General features: G+C 40.4%; 1 protein-coding gene across 3 annotated transcripts in view; it reads right to left on the reverse strand.

Annotated features, from left to right (window-relative positions):
- The window catches only part of CDC42SE2 (CDC42 small effector 2), an 87,299-nt gene that overhangs the window by 33,561 nt on the left and 36,822 nt on the right, over positions 1-16,916 (reverse strand). For all 3 annotated transcript variants that reach the window (XM_075527080.1, XM_075527078.1, XM_075527079.1), the window contains one exon: positions 1,432-1,754. In XM_075527080.1, the coding sequence (XP_075383195.1) occupies positions 1,432-1,485 (54 nt within the window). In that variant the 5' untranslated portion in view covers positions 1,486-1,754. The remainder of the gene's footprint in view (positions 1-1,431; positions 1,755-16,916) is intronic.

Genomic DNA, 16,916 nt, shown 5'->3' on the forward strand with positions numbered 1-16,916 from the left:
CCACAGATCACTACATGCTGTATTAACATACCATGTATTTCTTGGGCAATAACATAACTGTATCATAAAGCCTGAGCCAAAATTTTGTAAGGACAGGATTTTTGTAAGCAAACAGAGTATGCCATTTTCTATCTCAAAGATTTTTAACAGTCATACCTTATTTTTAATTGAAATATATGTTCCAAAACCTAGGCAAATACCTTTGGCTATCTATAGATGCAGCTAGCATTTTAAAGGACTGCATGGTATTCAAGCAACAGGACTGCAGCTTCCCATGTTGGTATCTCAGAGTTCACCTCCCACAACTCCACTTGACTAAGAGTGAGATAAAGTTGCATTCAGTTGTTAGAAATGTTAATGGTCACACTTTAATATTTCCATTGCCACCCAAGGATCAGTCTGGCATTCAGGCTTTGTGCAGTGGCAATGCCTAACATTAGATTTTTTTTTTTTTTTTTTTAAATCCTTTGGCTTCCCTAAAGCCAAATACTATCATCTGAACATATTAATGTAAGTTTGCTCTATTCACTCTGGGATTCTCTTTGTCACTGTAATTCCAGCATATCCTTTAGTAGTAACTAGGCTCTTTTCCACATATTTGCAAGATGACTGTCCTTTCTATACATTCATTTAGCTTGATCTGGCTGCCACACCATACAATGATTTTTCTCACAGTGCTAACCATATTCTTGGTTTATTCCACCTTCATGCAGGCAGACTTTCTCCCAACAGCATTGGATTCAGGAACACACTCTAAAGGTAGTTACAATATATGAAACCGAAGAATATTTCTGTACTTTCTGTCTTCCTTACATATGCTTTGAAATGTTCTTTTATCCAACTGTTTGCTATGTACTTTTTCACACAACAGCCATTCCAAATTCTATTAAAAAAAAAAAGTATTTATGGTATGAGTGCATGTCTTCACTCTCCTAAGGTTTCATCTGAAAATTAACAAAAATTAAGGCTGAAATCCTTAATTAAGTTAAGGTGGAGGAGGACTGGATTTCACTCTGGGCTTTTTATGAGAATCATTCCTTCCTTCATCATTGTCCAGCCACACCTGAAGGCAGGCCTTAAGCCATACAGAAGTCAGGACATTTACAGATCTCCACTCAAAACCGACTTACTTTAGAATGATAGTTTAGGTCCTCCTCACCCTTCCCTTCCTTTCCCCTCCTCTTCAATTCAAACAAACAAAGGCTCTTTCCAAAGTCTTTGGATAGATTTGACCTTAAGGACAGGAAAATACCCGTGTGACAACAGTCTAGAACAGACATTTTTTTGTCCCCACTAAGCCACGATGTTGGTTAATTGCTTAATTCTCACTGAGCCTGGCTAAACTAACTTAAAAAGCCATAAGAAAGCCAAAAAATGTGAACGATGTAGTCAATTATACAAAAACAAAGCAGTGCCAATATTCATACTTACAGGCTGAGGCTGTTCTGCAATACAGCAGTTGAAACACAACCAAAATTCACTCATTGTTTACAGTCTGAAGCGGGAACACAGATGAAAAGCAGGACTCAGCCTCCGTAAATCTGTCTCCAGGTAGCAAGTTCTTTAAATAGGCTTATTTATAATGGTTCCAATGGAAAAATCTTTTCTCTGTTGAGTTCTTCTCCAAAGACAAGTCAGTCCCAGGACAAACAACTTGAAGGCAAAAAGTTATTTTAGAGTCTTCTTTCAGAAGGTTGGTCCCAGCACCACAGAAATGTTACGTATGCTTCTTTGGTCCCTAGCGTTATGTGAACCTGGAAACAGAAGTACATTACATCAAAAAGAAAGAATATACAGAATCTTGTGCTCCCAGACAGCCACCCACACCAGTGATTTCTTGGTAGTATCTTGAACCACAGAATGAAGAGACACTGGCAAACAAGTCACGTGCTTATTTCTACAGTGACTACCAAAAATGGCATATACCAGAAATCCATATGAGGCTTACATTCCAGCTTTGGTTAGATGAAGTGGTATCAAGAGCTGGTGTCCAATCTTTTGGCAGCCATCTCTTGTTTGATCTGTTTCTAACTTTCAAATGTAATTTTCAAAAGTGACAATTGCCCATACAGCCCTTTAAACTTCTTAGAGAATTGTGCCTATTGACACTTCATATTTCTCAATGGAAAAGCTACACAGTCCGTTCACAGTGCAAGGTTTAAATAGTATTTAAAACCAACCCTGTCACACAGCTGTCAAGCAAAGGCGTGCTTTTCTAAATGTTGAGGAAACAAATAAATGGATTTCTGTATATGGAAAATTTGCAAAATGGCTGGACTTGGTCAACTCAAGGTATTTTCCTTCCGCTCTCTCTGCCCTCCTGCTTCACGTACAGTTGGCTTCAAAATAGGACATTACTTGTAGAGTTTGAAACTGTTCCCTTAAACCTCTAAAATTCCTCATGTGGAACAACAAAGGCTCCAGATTCCAACCATTCCTTTGCTAAAATAATGTTTATTGGTTAATCTCCAACTCGGTTTCTTTCAGTAAGAGTGCAATAAAAATTCCTGTGAGATTTCACCCTGGTCATTTATCTTGCCACCTATCATAAACTTTACTTGCAGAGAAAGCGAGATAATGAGTATTCAGAAGTTTTTACATGCCTACTCCTTAATAATTCTATATACAACTGCATCTTCATTCATAGAAATGTGTGCATAACTATGCACCATTATTTGTATGCAATTCCTCACAGTACGAAGTGGTTTTGAGACTCCATGGGATACATAAACTACATATATATATGTACATACACACACATTCTGTGGCAGAGCAGTCCCACTTAGCTACTGCCTTCATCAGTTCTCTACGTGCCAAGCACATAAGCAATTAGGCCCCTCATTTACTACATACATGCCAAGTTACTGTACTGTGCAGCCACTACTAGCCAGGTACTTTCCAGGACTGTTGGCTACAATGCACACAGACAGAAGTACAGTAGCACCTTTCCCATACTAAGTCCAAAGCCTCTGGGAAGCTTTCCCACTTCTTACCTTTTAAGAGACTAACAGAGGCTCTTGAAGAAATAAATGCATGCTGCAGTAACACCGTCTAAATAGCAAAAAGCCCAGCAAAAGTACTTGTCTCTCCTAGCTTTGAAAAAGCTACTGGTAGTGTTTAAATTAAGTTTATATGCCTGTTTGTGGCATTTCTTGCCTGAAGATCAGAACAGGAAGAGGGGAAATAAAATGCTTTGCTAGCTTTTCCTATCACTAACACCATATAGAGCAAAGCAAATTTATTAAACAGAACACTTTGAGGGTAAGAAAAACTTAAACAAAAAAACAAGAAACAAAAAATCCTTCTACACAACCTTTCTTTTGTCAGACACTTCAAAAATAGGTCTTAGTACAGTGCTAGTATGACATATTTTCACTACTTAAAAGTGTATTTTTTTCTACCTCATAGATGATAATCTAAATCCCATGTATGTGCCAAGAAGCTGCAATAAAACACGGGAATTATCAACCAACAGTGTGAAATCCAAGAATGAAAATAACTTCGAAAGTCTCTAAGGAAGTTCTCACTTCATAATTACGTAGCTTCACATCATTTTCTCAATTCTTCTGTTTACTGAAAGTTTGATCAACTTTAAATAGCAAGAGCTGGACTAACGTAGAAAAGCTTGATAAGAAAATACTGTTCTCTGCAGTCTCAGAATTTGCATGTTACACAACTCTTTTCTAAACTTGATTCAATATGTAACAAAATTGGAACTAAAACATGGTTAATTCCTGTTAAGCATGTAACAATTGACAATTTTAGTCCAATAACTGCACAGCTTATCTCTCCTTAAAACGTGGTGGTTTTACTTCTGAGAAGATAGGCTGCAAGTTGTTCTGAAATGCAGCAATACTCCCCCAATGCTAGCTGCTCAGATTATGAGAAACTGAGAAAGCAAGTACTCGAAGTTAGAGCATTTTGAAGTCTAATATATCGTAACCTGCCAGAGCTATAAATGGATACAATGGGCTTCCCTTGCTGCGCAAGTGACCCAATGTTCTGATTTGCAGCTCCTGAAATTCTGACACTCGTATTATTGCTTCCTCACAATCTCTTTTTACGAAGTCCAGATTTAACATACCAAATTCTCGTTCTCACAGAGGGTTAACTTCCATCCCGCTGTCACCCCCGCGTACAGAAGACGTACATGGAAAGGGCAGGGACATTCCTCTGTCGATCCATCTCCCCATTTGCTCACTGATAGCAGGCTCGGTCCTCCAGCTCACTGCAGCGTTCAGCGCCGCGTTGCGCTGAAGCCCTGGGAACAAACCCGAAGGGCTTGTGCACGCTCCCGTGAGCCTGGAAGGCTCTTCCTGGTTACAAAACACACGCAGGTGCCCAAGACTTTCTCCACCCAGCCACTCTCAGCATGCACGACTTGTGCCCTCCAGGACAGAGTTCTCTTTGAATCTGACTTCCCCCCCTTTAAATCAAAAGCTGCTGAATGACAAAGCCGAGCTAGAGATCTTGAATAATAGTCTCTGGCAATACATTCATTCTTAAAAACGTACTTTATCTTCTACAGACTGTATAGTGCCACATTTGCCCTTAATTTCATGGTTCTGCAACCAGTACCAAGCAGTTTTTCCATCTGTTGTCTTTTAATCAGAAAAAAACAGTGGTGGGAGGACATACCCGTTAAGTCTGGAGGAAACTGACAGTAACTGCACCTCTTAAAAGGCAAACAAAAGCTTAGCAGTATTTGTTAGAGCACTGGAATGTTATACACCCCCACTCTGCTAAACAAATGATTTTTACAGAGGCCAAGTTAATATAAAAGATCAGGTATAAATCTGCCTCACCAAAATGGAAAGAAAAGGCAATTAAACTGAAGGCAAAAAGGCGTATCAGCACTGCGATGTCAACAGCAACGTACTAGGACTTCTCTTACACTGCTAACTGCTTGTTTAAAGAACAAGTTGAAACAGGAAAATTCTGCTGTTCTTTTCCAAATTATTGGTTATAAAAAAAAGAAAGAAAAAAGCACCATACTGACCTACAGCTACCAGCCAGGTAATTACGTAGTAACAGTATCTCGTGAGAAAGTGTTCCTGCAAAGCCTGGACTGCACCCCAAACTAGCTGCAATTAATGAGATCCCAAAACATGTGCAATACTTCACAGCTAGTTCTCTGCTTTGTTGTAGGATCAAGCTTTTAATATGGCGCTGTTCACAAGTGTTGCTGCGTTTGTCTGTGCAGACTTGCCAGATGAAGAGGACAACAGAGGCTGAAGAAGACAGTTCCAGACAATAGCTCTGTCAATCTTTGGTTTTGCTCTTTACACAGTTTATGGTGTTCAGAGTGGCAGAACACCATACAGCTCATGTCAAAAAGACAAGGCGCTTATTCTATCTGAACCGGAAAGTTAATCAGTGATGAATGGTGAAACACCCATTTGCTTTTTCCCATTTAAACTTTCTGAACTCTGAATGTGACTTAGAGTGTACGATTCACAGTGCAAGAACACACAGGACTATCGTGCTGAAGAAATCTGTCACATTTTAAGGCTTTTATACCATATGTACAACTTTAATTTCATCCCATTTATAGAAATTTTAAGTAGTATGGAGAAATGAAGATATTAAAAAGGATACTTTGTTTAAAATTTAAAGTGAAAACCAATAAGGTAATTTTCATCACTCCGAAGTTTACCACAGTAGCTGATCTAATGCAAAACCCAAAACTACTGCTTATTGTTAAATACCAGTCATTAAGGCAGTAAGTACAAACACTGCATTAATGGATAGTGGGGGTGGAGCACATTCTCTTACAGTATCAGTAATTTTTCTTACTAAAGCAGTATTAACTTTTCTGTAGGAAACAAACAGAGCAGGAAAGGAGGAAGGGTAAAAAAAAAAAAAAAAAAAAAAAAAAAATCAATCTCCCCTTCAAGCTCTTCACGTTTACCAGCAAAAAGCAGGTTAGAGAGCATTTACCTTAGCTGATCCAAACAGGAATATGCTGCATGCTGTGGAGGGTCAGTTAGAATAAAGCTACTTATTAATTATATAGCTTAAGAACAGCCCGCTGTTTTTAGAAAACATCTATAAAGTTCCTTTTAAGGGTCAACCCTCTATATCCTTTGCATACTGTTGACTATGGCTTCAAGCAGGAAGTGCGCTAACAACGCTCTGACAATTACTTGAAACAAATAAAACCACAGGAAGAGAAAGAAAATGACTGCAGGTGTTAACATCTGAATTTAACTAGATTTGCTCCAAAGCTCAGACTACCAAAAAAAGTGAAGCATGCACAAAGTCATGACTCAGTATGCCATGTCACGACATGACATGATGTACCACGACATGCACATGTATGTACAAAGTCATGACTCAGTATGCCATGTCATGACATGACATGATGTACCACGACGTGCACATGTATGCACAAAGTCACGACCAGGACTACTACTAGTGTTTTAGTCTCAAGTGCTTTATAAGAAATAAATTTACAATTATTCTTGATATGGAAGTGTCATTCCATAAAAGACACTTTGTTTGCCTAAAGGCTCTGAACAGCTATCATTTGTTTCAGTCCTGCAAGCCGTAAATAGAAAATTATCATTTCAGAGTGTATTTTTAAGATTTCTTTCATATTTTTCACTTTAAATCTCTATCGTAGCCATACTATTTCCTCTTGCTGCTCAGCTGAGACAGTCAAGTGGCAGCAAGAAATGAGGGGGGGAGGGGATTAAGGTGTGTCCAAACCAACAGAGAGGTGTGCTGGTGCACACTTCCATACACTTATCGCTGTAGCAACTGGAGGATGCTCTCCAGCTCTCAAAGGAAGTGAGACCTGTTTACTACTCCCTTGCCAGCCTCATTTTTTGAAATAAAAAAATCTGTACAAGAAGCAATAGAGGTTTTAAACAATCACTACCTATAGGGAAAGTTGCCTTCATGCATGAATTTTGTATCAGAAACTATCTCACCAGGGCAGTGCACTTGCAGAAGCACTCTTGCTCCCTTCCCCCCTAGCAGAGCAGGCACTTCTGGGGACTTCGGCTCTGCTTTTAATGCACCAATTATCTTTTGCACTTTCAGATCCTGAGAAACCTGAGCTGCAACTAACTCGACAGACAAAAGGACAACATTCACCATCGACACAGGCTGAGTAAGGCTGAAATCCCTTTTTCACTTCCTCATAACTTTCCCATATCTATTCTGCACACACGCTCCCCACCCCCAAGTGCTTTAGTGTTTAGTTTCAAGACACTGAAGAAGCTTCTTCAAAGTTTGAGTTAGACTGTCTTGTGCATTTTCAAACCCAGAATGCATAGGTCCTGACTCTGTAAAAAGGTATTTTATTAATGTCTTTATGACACAGTTTTGAACATTATGACTAAAGCTATTTATAAGATTTTATTATAGGGTTTTATTTTGGGATTATTGGTCATTTGGAGTCAGTTCTTTTTTTTACCCCTATTTATACTGAAATGGTTTTCATTAGTGTATTTCCTTAAGAAACTTAGGACTAGGCTGTACTTCAAATCAAGCCCAACACAAATTAATAGCCATGAACGACTACATATTATGAGAGTACTTTGCTTCTGAATTAAAAGTTTCAAAGAATACTGAAAATGGTGGAATAGGATGAAGGTACTCTTATGGCTTACTTAAAGGAGAAAGATGGGTTGTTTTTTTTAATTCTTGTTGTTAATAGGAGGGAGTCTAGCTTTAGAAACAATCTCATCTTTCCCTGGAACCAAAACACCTCCAGTTTTTGTTTGTGTTTTCAGCTTGTGTGAAGCCACAAGTTTCCCCGCAACAAATGTACGCATCTGAGACAATAGATGGGAAGGCAGCAAAAGATACAGGAAGGGAACCACAGCAAGTCCGTAAGGAGAAATACTAGGCTTTTCATATCAGGTCACTAATGGCATGAGAGGGAGCTGTAAAGCAGGTGAAGGCAGGGAAGCACACCATTCGGTCAAGGAAAGAAGAGTTCATGCAGTGTGACAGTAATCATGTTGTTTGCGAGTGCCAGCTGGGAGCTTAAAGCAGAGAGCCTTTAAACATCTTTAAAACATCTTGATAGTGTGAAGCTCAAACATTTGTTTTATCATTGACAAGTGTCCTGCCCCCCCCTCCTTTTTTTTAAACACCCCCTACCTGCAATTGCCTGAGTTTTACTCTCTAGCCTTTCTGTTAATTATTTCAGCTAAGTGGCCCGGCCCTTGAAAGGTTCTTATTACTTTGTGCACAAAACCAACAAATGAAACAGACAGTATTACACTGGTCCCCTTAAAATTCCCTGTGTCCCGTTTGAAACATAAAAGCATAGCTTTTCAGGACCAAACCAAGTTTAACAGGCAATACTGTGTCAGTGACTGAGCAGTGCAGGTAACCTTTTCCCCAGCACTGACATTTCAAAGTTTCCTGTGTCTTCAATTAATAATTGCTTTCAATAAACATGGGTTCAGTGCAGCTTTCTGAAACAGCTGATACATACCTCATACTATTCCCCACACATACATGCAGACGGGAACCTACTTCTCTGAAAACCACAGCACAGAACATCTAATAGTTCTGCACTGTGAAAATATAGAAAGACTAACAGAAAACTAATGGTCCCGACTGATTTACTAAATAACAGGAAGACAAACCAAAGACAAAATAAGTTTGTTTTGTCCTACCTAAGATATAGTCTAGGCATAATATATTTTGCCCTGCCCACAAAAACAGTCAGTTAAGAACAAGTAAGAAGCCTTTGAGAATCCACCCCTATGGCTTAGGAAATCTGATTTCATATTACCTGCCCATTCACATTAAAAAAATAAATAAATCCTGTTAGTCAAAGTTCTAATTGGTCAATAACATTATCTTCTTAAGTGGCAAGCCCTATCGAAGGTAACACAAAAGAACACTTTCTCAGCTGGCCTCCTTGTTAATTCTAACAGGTAATACTAGTCAAGAGAGAAAAAATAAACAAGGCAAATTAGTGGTCTAAGCCAAGTTATGAACAGGGTACCATTTCCATAAAGACTGGAGAGGGGGGGGGGGGGGAAAACCAACCAACAAACAAAAAAACTAAACCAAAACCTCCCTGAAGAGCCCCCTGTTACTACTTCTAAAGTAATAACGGGAAATGCTCAACATCAGTGTCCAGAGAGTCCATCGTTTGAACAACAGTGTAGCATTAAAATGAATGGAATACTCTATGGGGAAAAAATACCCATGACAAACTATGTGACAGACCATACAAGATATTCAAGGGTCCCCTGCCTGTTTTTTAGTATGACAATAGGTAAAAAACACTATTCACAGTGTTTATAATATTCCTTTTTCCACAGAAAACTAATACACCAAAGCAATTTCCAAGGAAGGTTTAGGACAGAGGAAAGGAATAAGTAAGAACAAGGGAAGAAAAGGCCATTAAAGCTGTCAGGAGTTCACAGAGGCAGTCTCACCAGTACACTCACTGTTTCATGTCCAAAAAAAAAAAAAAATCAACGTGGCACACGGCTGTTGCAGATTTTAACTTACTACTGTAAGACAGCCTTTCAACAGAAAGGTCTGCCATTGTATCTAAAGACATTCTAATGCACTTCATTAGATTATTGCTGCCACTTCCTCACCTCCCACTCAAGTACAAAACAATTATGAGACCAATTACAGTAAGCAAAGCAGCATCACATTTTGTGGGACCGGATAAGTTAAGTTTACTCAGTCACGCAGTAACCCTAGCTAGGGTGCACATCTGCCTGTTTGAACAGCAGATGAATCACCTCTGTTCAAGCCTTCCTTGACACGTGGTGATGAGATGTTTCAAACGAGAAGACTGCATCAGCTCAAGCAGCACGCTTCTGCTTTAGGTTTCAGTTCCGTAGCTTGCAAGCAACTACACAGCAATATTCTTCTGTTCAGTGCAACAGAACAGCGTATTTTTCATCTCCCAGCATTTAAGGCCCTACCATTTCTTTATATTTATTCTCTAGCCCTTTTACCTCTTCTCTATTATTAGCTGCTTTAGGTGACTTGAACTCTGTGTGTGTACCTGCATGTATGCACATGGGAGATTGCTTAAAGAAACTTAAAAATTAAGACAAATCACATTTAGAAAGATATTTGGATCACTCTAGAATAGAAGTGGAATTTAGGATGTTTGGACTACGTACTTACAGAAGTTATAGGCAGAGACATATTAGTTCATGCAGCCCATCTTCTCAGGTGTACCAGTTCCCAGGTAGCAGTACAGTCTATTCTACTGTGCAGTCTATTGTATTTTCAGCGCTCCCATTAACTCTCCTGAATGACCACTCTGCAGCTTAATACAGGTCACATCTGCTGGCTTCAACTTCTACCACCTTTAGCGGTTGCTTATTTAAATAGCACTCACACAACAACCACGCATATACAAGTCTAAATTAGGCTACAACTGGTCTGGAGTGGTGTCAGTTCTTCCTGACTAGACACTCTAAAGCAATGTATTAAAATACTTGGTTTATTTCGTAGGAAGTCCATCTTCAGACAGAAAATGGTGCAGAAATACAAGCAATACCACCCAAGTTAGGCAGGAAAAGCAGGATGTTACTGCAGCATATGGCAGAGCCAGGAAGCACAGAAGTTTTAGAACCAGTGAGAGGTGGCAAGTGCTAACTGGGCCTGTTAAGATTTCACTCTAAAGATAAGCATAGGGAGCTGCACCAGTAGGCTGACAAAGCAAGTCTCAAAAAGAATGCTCTAGTCGGAAATATGCATGCATGTAAAAATGCTTACCATAGCTATGTGTGTTTTCAGACCAGAGCACAGGAGGGGGGGAATCTGATATTGCCTGGCATTTTCCTCTTCTCCCATCAACAGCCAGAGATCTGCTAGCACAGTACTGAGTAACGCGCAGCACGAAGTGACACCCGGACAGGAGGGTCCGGTTTCATCTCTTATCTAGCAGCGTACAGCAAGAGATGGTTCTCTGCCTCTGCCCCCAGACACCTCTTAAGTCACTTAAGGGAAAGGAAAATCTAAACATAACTGTAGCAACAAAGAAGCTCGGTTCATGTATCATAATTTAAATATCCCATAATGCAGAAGAGTGTCCTAATTCTATAATCCTTAAACAATTGCAAAGAAAACAATGAACTGAAATACAACTACTAAGTAAGAAGTACACATAGAGAGATTCTAGACTTCCTCAGCACAGATAACCTCTCTTAGCCACTTCTACGCACGAGAAGCCTACCAAATACCGTGACTGTGTGTGCATGCACATGTCCATATGAAGCCACCCGCACAACCTTTAATTCAGTAACTGCAGCAATCACCAAGTATTTCATTCCTATGGCTAAGGCTATCATGCTATATACAGCAAATATGAAAATAACCAGAAAGCTAACAAGCTTTTTACCTCTACAAACCTCAGACAGCTAGTCTGTATTAAGGAGAACAACTACAAACTGAAAAAAGTTTCTAGGATCAGCTGGTAAAGAAAAATTTCATATATTAGAGTTGCAGTCAGTATGAAATGACGTGCAGGTCAACAGCAACTTTTTTTTTTTTTTTTTTCCCCCTGAAAGGAACACTCATTTTTCAAAACAGAATGGATTTAGGGAGGGGAGAAAAAAATGGAGAAAAACTCTTCAGGAGACTTTTTTTATTGTTTTAATCTCTACAATTGTTCGCACTAAGCCATTACACATGCGCACATAAACATAGCTCATTAGTAGCAATAACACCAGCACCTATACGCGGTTGTTTCACAGAGGAAATCCTATAACTCAGTATCCTATTTTGGGACCACCTTCAGACTGCAGCTTAATTCAGATACTGCACACGAACTAAGAGGAATTATTGCTCTTTCCTTCTCCCTCCCCCAAGCTGGGAACCACTGCAAATTATCCTTAATATTCAGTTGAATTTAAGTATTTACTCTTTGGAAGAAATACTTGACCACAGAGAGCTCTTAATCGTCTTTTGCAAAACACTGATAAAAATGTTTATCTCCACAGTCCAAGGCAAGAGTATGAAAAATGTAACTGCAAACAAAATCTTGAAAATCCTCACTCATTTTCATTTTGTGATAGATATTTGCTTATTAATTTTTTGGTTGGAAGTGCAGATCAAGTTTGTTGTTTGGCAAGCCTTGTGAGGGATGCACCCACTCCGCGTGAACAGTGCTTTGGTTCAGGCACCACCGACAAGGAGGTCTGACCGAAGTCAGCCCCGCTGTGCGAACCGTGAGAACTGCGCTAGGCTGTATCTTCACAGGGACTAAGGAATCTAGGCCACGTCCTAACTAGGAGCTAACAGTACCAGCCTGAGCTGGGACTAGACAAAACTAAAACTGCTACAGCTGCACACACACCAAAGCAGGGTTTGACTACAAGTCAACCACTTAACGCTGTAAGTATCTGTAGCCACCCCTGAGCCCACTGAACTCTCCTGCACGGCAGCAGGCTGCACGGCAGTGATCTCCCCCTTGAGCAGGGACACCTCTCAAGGTTACTCCTCGAAGCTGAGACCCCTTACCCAGCATCTGATATCTATAACGAGGTAAACGGTATTTTAGAATAAAGTATCATAGAATCATAGAGTATCTCAAGTTGGAAGGGACCCATAAGGATGATTGAGCCCAACTCCCTGCTCCTTGCAGGACTACCTACAACTAAACCATATGACTAAGAGCATCATCCAGATGCCCCTCGAACTCTGACAGGCTTGGTGCCATGACCACTTCCCTGGGGAGCCTGTTCCAGTGACCAACCACCCTCTCAGTGAAGGACCTTTTCCTAATGTCCAGTCTGAACTTCCCCTGATGCGGCTTCATTCCATTTCCCCGTGCCCTATCGCTGGTCACCAGAGGGAGGAGATCAGCACCTCCCCCTCCACTGCCCCCCTTGAGGAAGCTGTAGACTGCCATGAGGTCACCCCTCAGCCTTCTCTTCTCCAGGCTGAACAAACCAAGTGACCTCAGCCGCTCCTCCTAAATCTTGCCCTCGAGACCTTTCACCATCTTCCTCACCCTCCTCTGGACACACTCGAATAGTTTGATGTCCTTCTTGTATCGAGGTGCCCACAACTGCACGCAGTCCTTGAGGTGGGACCGCACCAGTGCAGTGTAGAGGGGGACAATCACCTCCCTCAACCAGCTGGCTATGCTGCGCTTGGTGCACGTTTGGCCCTTCTGGCTGCCAGGGCACACTGTTGACTTATATTCAACTTGCCATCCACCCAGGCCCCCAGATCTCTTTCCGTGGGGCTGCTCTCCAGCCTCTTGTCCCCCACTTTGTATGTGTAACCAGGATTACCCCATGCCAGGTGGAGAATCCGGCACTTGATCTTGTTAAATTTCATACTGTTGGCGATTGCCCAGCTCTCTAGTCTATCCAGATATCTCTGTAAGAACTCTCTACCCTCGAGGGAGTCCACAGTTCCTCCTAATTTAGTATCATCAGCAAACTTACTTAAGGTACATTTGACTTCTGCATCTAGATCATTTACAAAACACACTGAAGAGCACTGGCTCTAAAATTGAGCTGCAGGGAACCCCACTGCTGCCTGACCGCCAGCCTGATGTAATCCCATTTACTATAACCCTTTGAGCCCGACCCCTCAGCCAATTGTTCACCCGACGAATTATGGACTTGTCTGGCTGTACACTGGACATTTTGTCCAGGAGGATACTGTGAGAGACAGTATCAAAAGCTTTGCTAAAATCCAGAAGATCCATATCTGCTGGCTTCCCTTCGTCAACTAGATGGGTGACCCTGTCATCAAAGGAAATTAAGTCAGTTAAGCAGGACTTTCCCCTCGTGAACCCGTGCTGGCTATGACCAATGACTGCATTGTCTCTCAAGTGGTTTTCAACAACTCCCAGAATAACCTTCTCCATAATTTTACCGGCACTGAAGTGAGACTGACAGGCGTGTAATCACCAGGGTCTTCCTTCTTACCCTTCTTGAAAATTGGATTAAATCACTGCTTAATTACCATTCAATTATTGCTTAATTGATTACCATTTCATTTTCATTCAATCATTGATTATCATTTGATCATCATTTAATCATTAATAAAACCCTTTTAGTTAACCCCATAATAATACCTTCTCTTGATAATTCACCTGCAACATGTCTTTTTATACACAAGACAACATGAACAACTTTACCAAATAAAGTTTAATTATAAGTTAATAAGATTTAAGAAATCAGGTAGAGAGATGTGCAATTTTAAAACCAAAAGACACTATACTGTAACATACGTAGAAAAATAACCAAGCATACATATAGCCAGCTTAAAATAAAAAGATATGCTGCACAGGACAAATCTCCAACACTGAAATGCAATTTCAACGGAGATACCAGAATTATTGACCTAGTTAGGAAACAAAGTGCTGTACAAAAAAGGGAGTTTCAAAATGTTCCAGAAACATTTGAACAAAGTACACATACTCAGCAGAACAGTTACTGCTGTTCTGAAACGTGAACACACAGGAAGCTAAATTGTCTCCTCAGAAATGACCTGCCTATCTTGCCAAGAAACACTGAACTGTGTTCCCTGTGTACCCACAAAAAATTCAAGGCCATTACTGCTAAAAATGCCCATTTGGAAAATGACCTGTGGGTCATATCTCAGTGGTGGTGAAGTCACCTGGAGTTTTACTCCCAATGTAAAATCACTGTAAATCTCAAATGGTTTGGCTTTCCTATGAAACAGCCACGTATACAGCGGCATACGGCTTACCTACATTGATGGGTATCCAGTGAGTGGAAAATCCTAGAATAAAGGTGCATCAAGGCTGAGTTATTTTAAAACTTGATGGAAAAATAAGTTGTTCACACCTGTAAATGCTAAACAGGTTCATTTCAGCTCCCAAAACTGAAAGCTGCTTGCAATGCTTGTCTACTAAATATGAAAGAAACTTTATCTTGTTTGTTCAAGATACTTGAAAAGTATCTTGACTCTTAGTGGCTCACTGTAAGGAAGTAAACAGGCAACGCAAAAAGTGTACTCTGACACAATGAACTCCACAATGAACTTCTAGTTATATTAACTACAGCTATTCAAAATTGTATTCTCATACAATAGACAGAAAATACCTCTATAGCATGTGGTTAGAAATTTTACTTCCATACATCCTCTTAAAAAGCAGGCATATCACAAATAAGATATGATTTTCTGGATGCAAATTCAGTCTGCCAACAAGTTAAAGAATTTTCATTAATAAATTGCAGAGATTACCCTATGTCACAAACTATCCAATTTTTTCCAAGAGCTCACTAACAGAATGTTTTAAAGAATGCTTCACAACATAAGCAACTGCTCTTGTAAATTCAGAGTTTTGTTTTTTTTAAAGAAAAAAACCCCTCAATTTCTAAAAACATCAAAAACCACTCCTGTGGAATGAATTGTGATAGATACAAACACTGCTCAAACTAAAGACCTTTCTGTTCTTCGTGACGCAAAGGAAGTATTTTCTATGTATTACACTAATATGCAAGAGAGGACGGAGACAGTACGCCTGGCCACTTCTGGTTTGTTCCTCAGGACACAGCCAGACAAACTTTTCAGGATACATCTGGATTCAGTGGGTGGTCTCTTGCCTGCCTTCAAGACATCCACCTTCTCGGTTGCGTCAGCTTCACCATTAGTTTGAAAGCTTTCTGTGAAATAGAAGTGTTTGGTTTGTTTAAGACTTGGGCTGTGTGACAAGGGACGACAACCAGATAAGCAGGTAAACTGGCAAGATCTGGAGCAGCTTCTGGGCCACGGGCCCGGGAGGGCAGGTGGGAACAGCCACCAGGCAGCCAGCTTGCTGCAGGCAGACCAGCCTTCCCCACGGGGCAAGCCCTGGGTCAGGAACCCCCACTCAGCTTCCCGGCCCCCAGGTATGGCCTCACTGATGTTACGCGCATCTGCAAGTACCCTCCAGTGCAGATAGCTGACAACTTTTTAAAAAGCTGGAGACGGTAACAGATGGATACTTAGATTACTAAGGTTTTCCTTTTCTCCCCAGTAAAAAATACTAATTCACCTTCACCAGGTTTACTCATCTATTCTGACTGCAGAAGTGCTTCAGCCAGCTGGCTTTGACATACTCCCACATCTCTTAATTCTCTTCCTTAAAAACACTGCTTTTTATTTGCTCTTAAGCATATTTTGCACCCTTCCTATTCTTTTCCCAATACATTCTAGACTAAACTCATGTCACACAATGAAAATTACATTCACTAGAGGCAGAACTACTACATGAAATTTGCAAAGCAGAGTCGGGCCAGCTATTCAGTACAACCTAGTTGAAAAACAATCAGAACAGTATTTTTTCCTCCTAAAAGCACAAGCTTAGGAAAAAAAAAAAATTAACTACACCAAAAGACACTAAGAATCACATGAAAGGAGACTTTCAGGCTCCAATCTCAATCCAACCAGTGCATCAGAAAGACAAGGTACACACTGCCACTGACATTTCCCCCCAAAATTCTCAGTGCTGCAGCTTTCAATGCTACCTTCGCTACACTGCAAACGGTTTTGCTCTACACGCGAGAACACTGCAGCATGAAAAATAAGCCATTCTAAAGCAAAAAGCACACACAGTTGTAAATCTGCTCTGTGTTTCTATCCAGGGCAATAAAGAAGATTTAAATAGCATGACATTTTTTGCTCAATTTACCTTCTCAGTCACTGGTTTAATTGTTAACCTTCTTGTTGGTAGAAAATGTTTTTTGTACACTAAAACTCAACTCACATCAAAGCTATCTGCTTCTCAATTTAATGCAGTCTGAAAAACAGTACTGCCTATCACGCTACCAGGTGTTCAGAAACAGATGTTGTGAATGCACAGTCAACCGCAGTGCTTGTGCTATCTGGAGTCTTAACTAGGCTCTGATTTCATTAAACAAAAATTAACAGGCTGTCCAGCTCTTCTTATCAGGCTTAGTTTCCACAACTGAAGGGGGCCTATAGGAAAGGTGGGGACAGAC

The sequence above is a fragment of the Mycteria americana genome, chromosome Z (genome assembly GCF_035582795.1).
Source record: "Mycteria americana isolate JAX WOST 10 ecotype Jacksonville Zoo and Gardens chromosome Z, USCA_MyAme_1.0, whole genome shotgun sequence".
NCBI classification, from domain to species: domain Eukaryota; kingdom Metazoa; phylum Chordata; class Aves; order Ciconiiformes; family Ciconiidae; genus Mycteria; species Mycteria americana.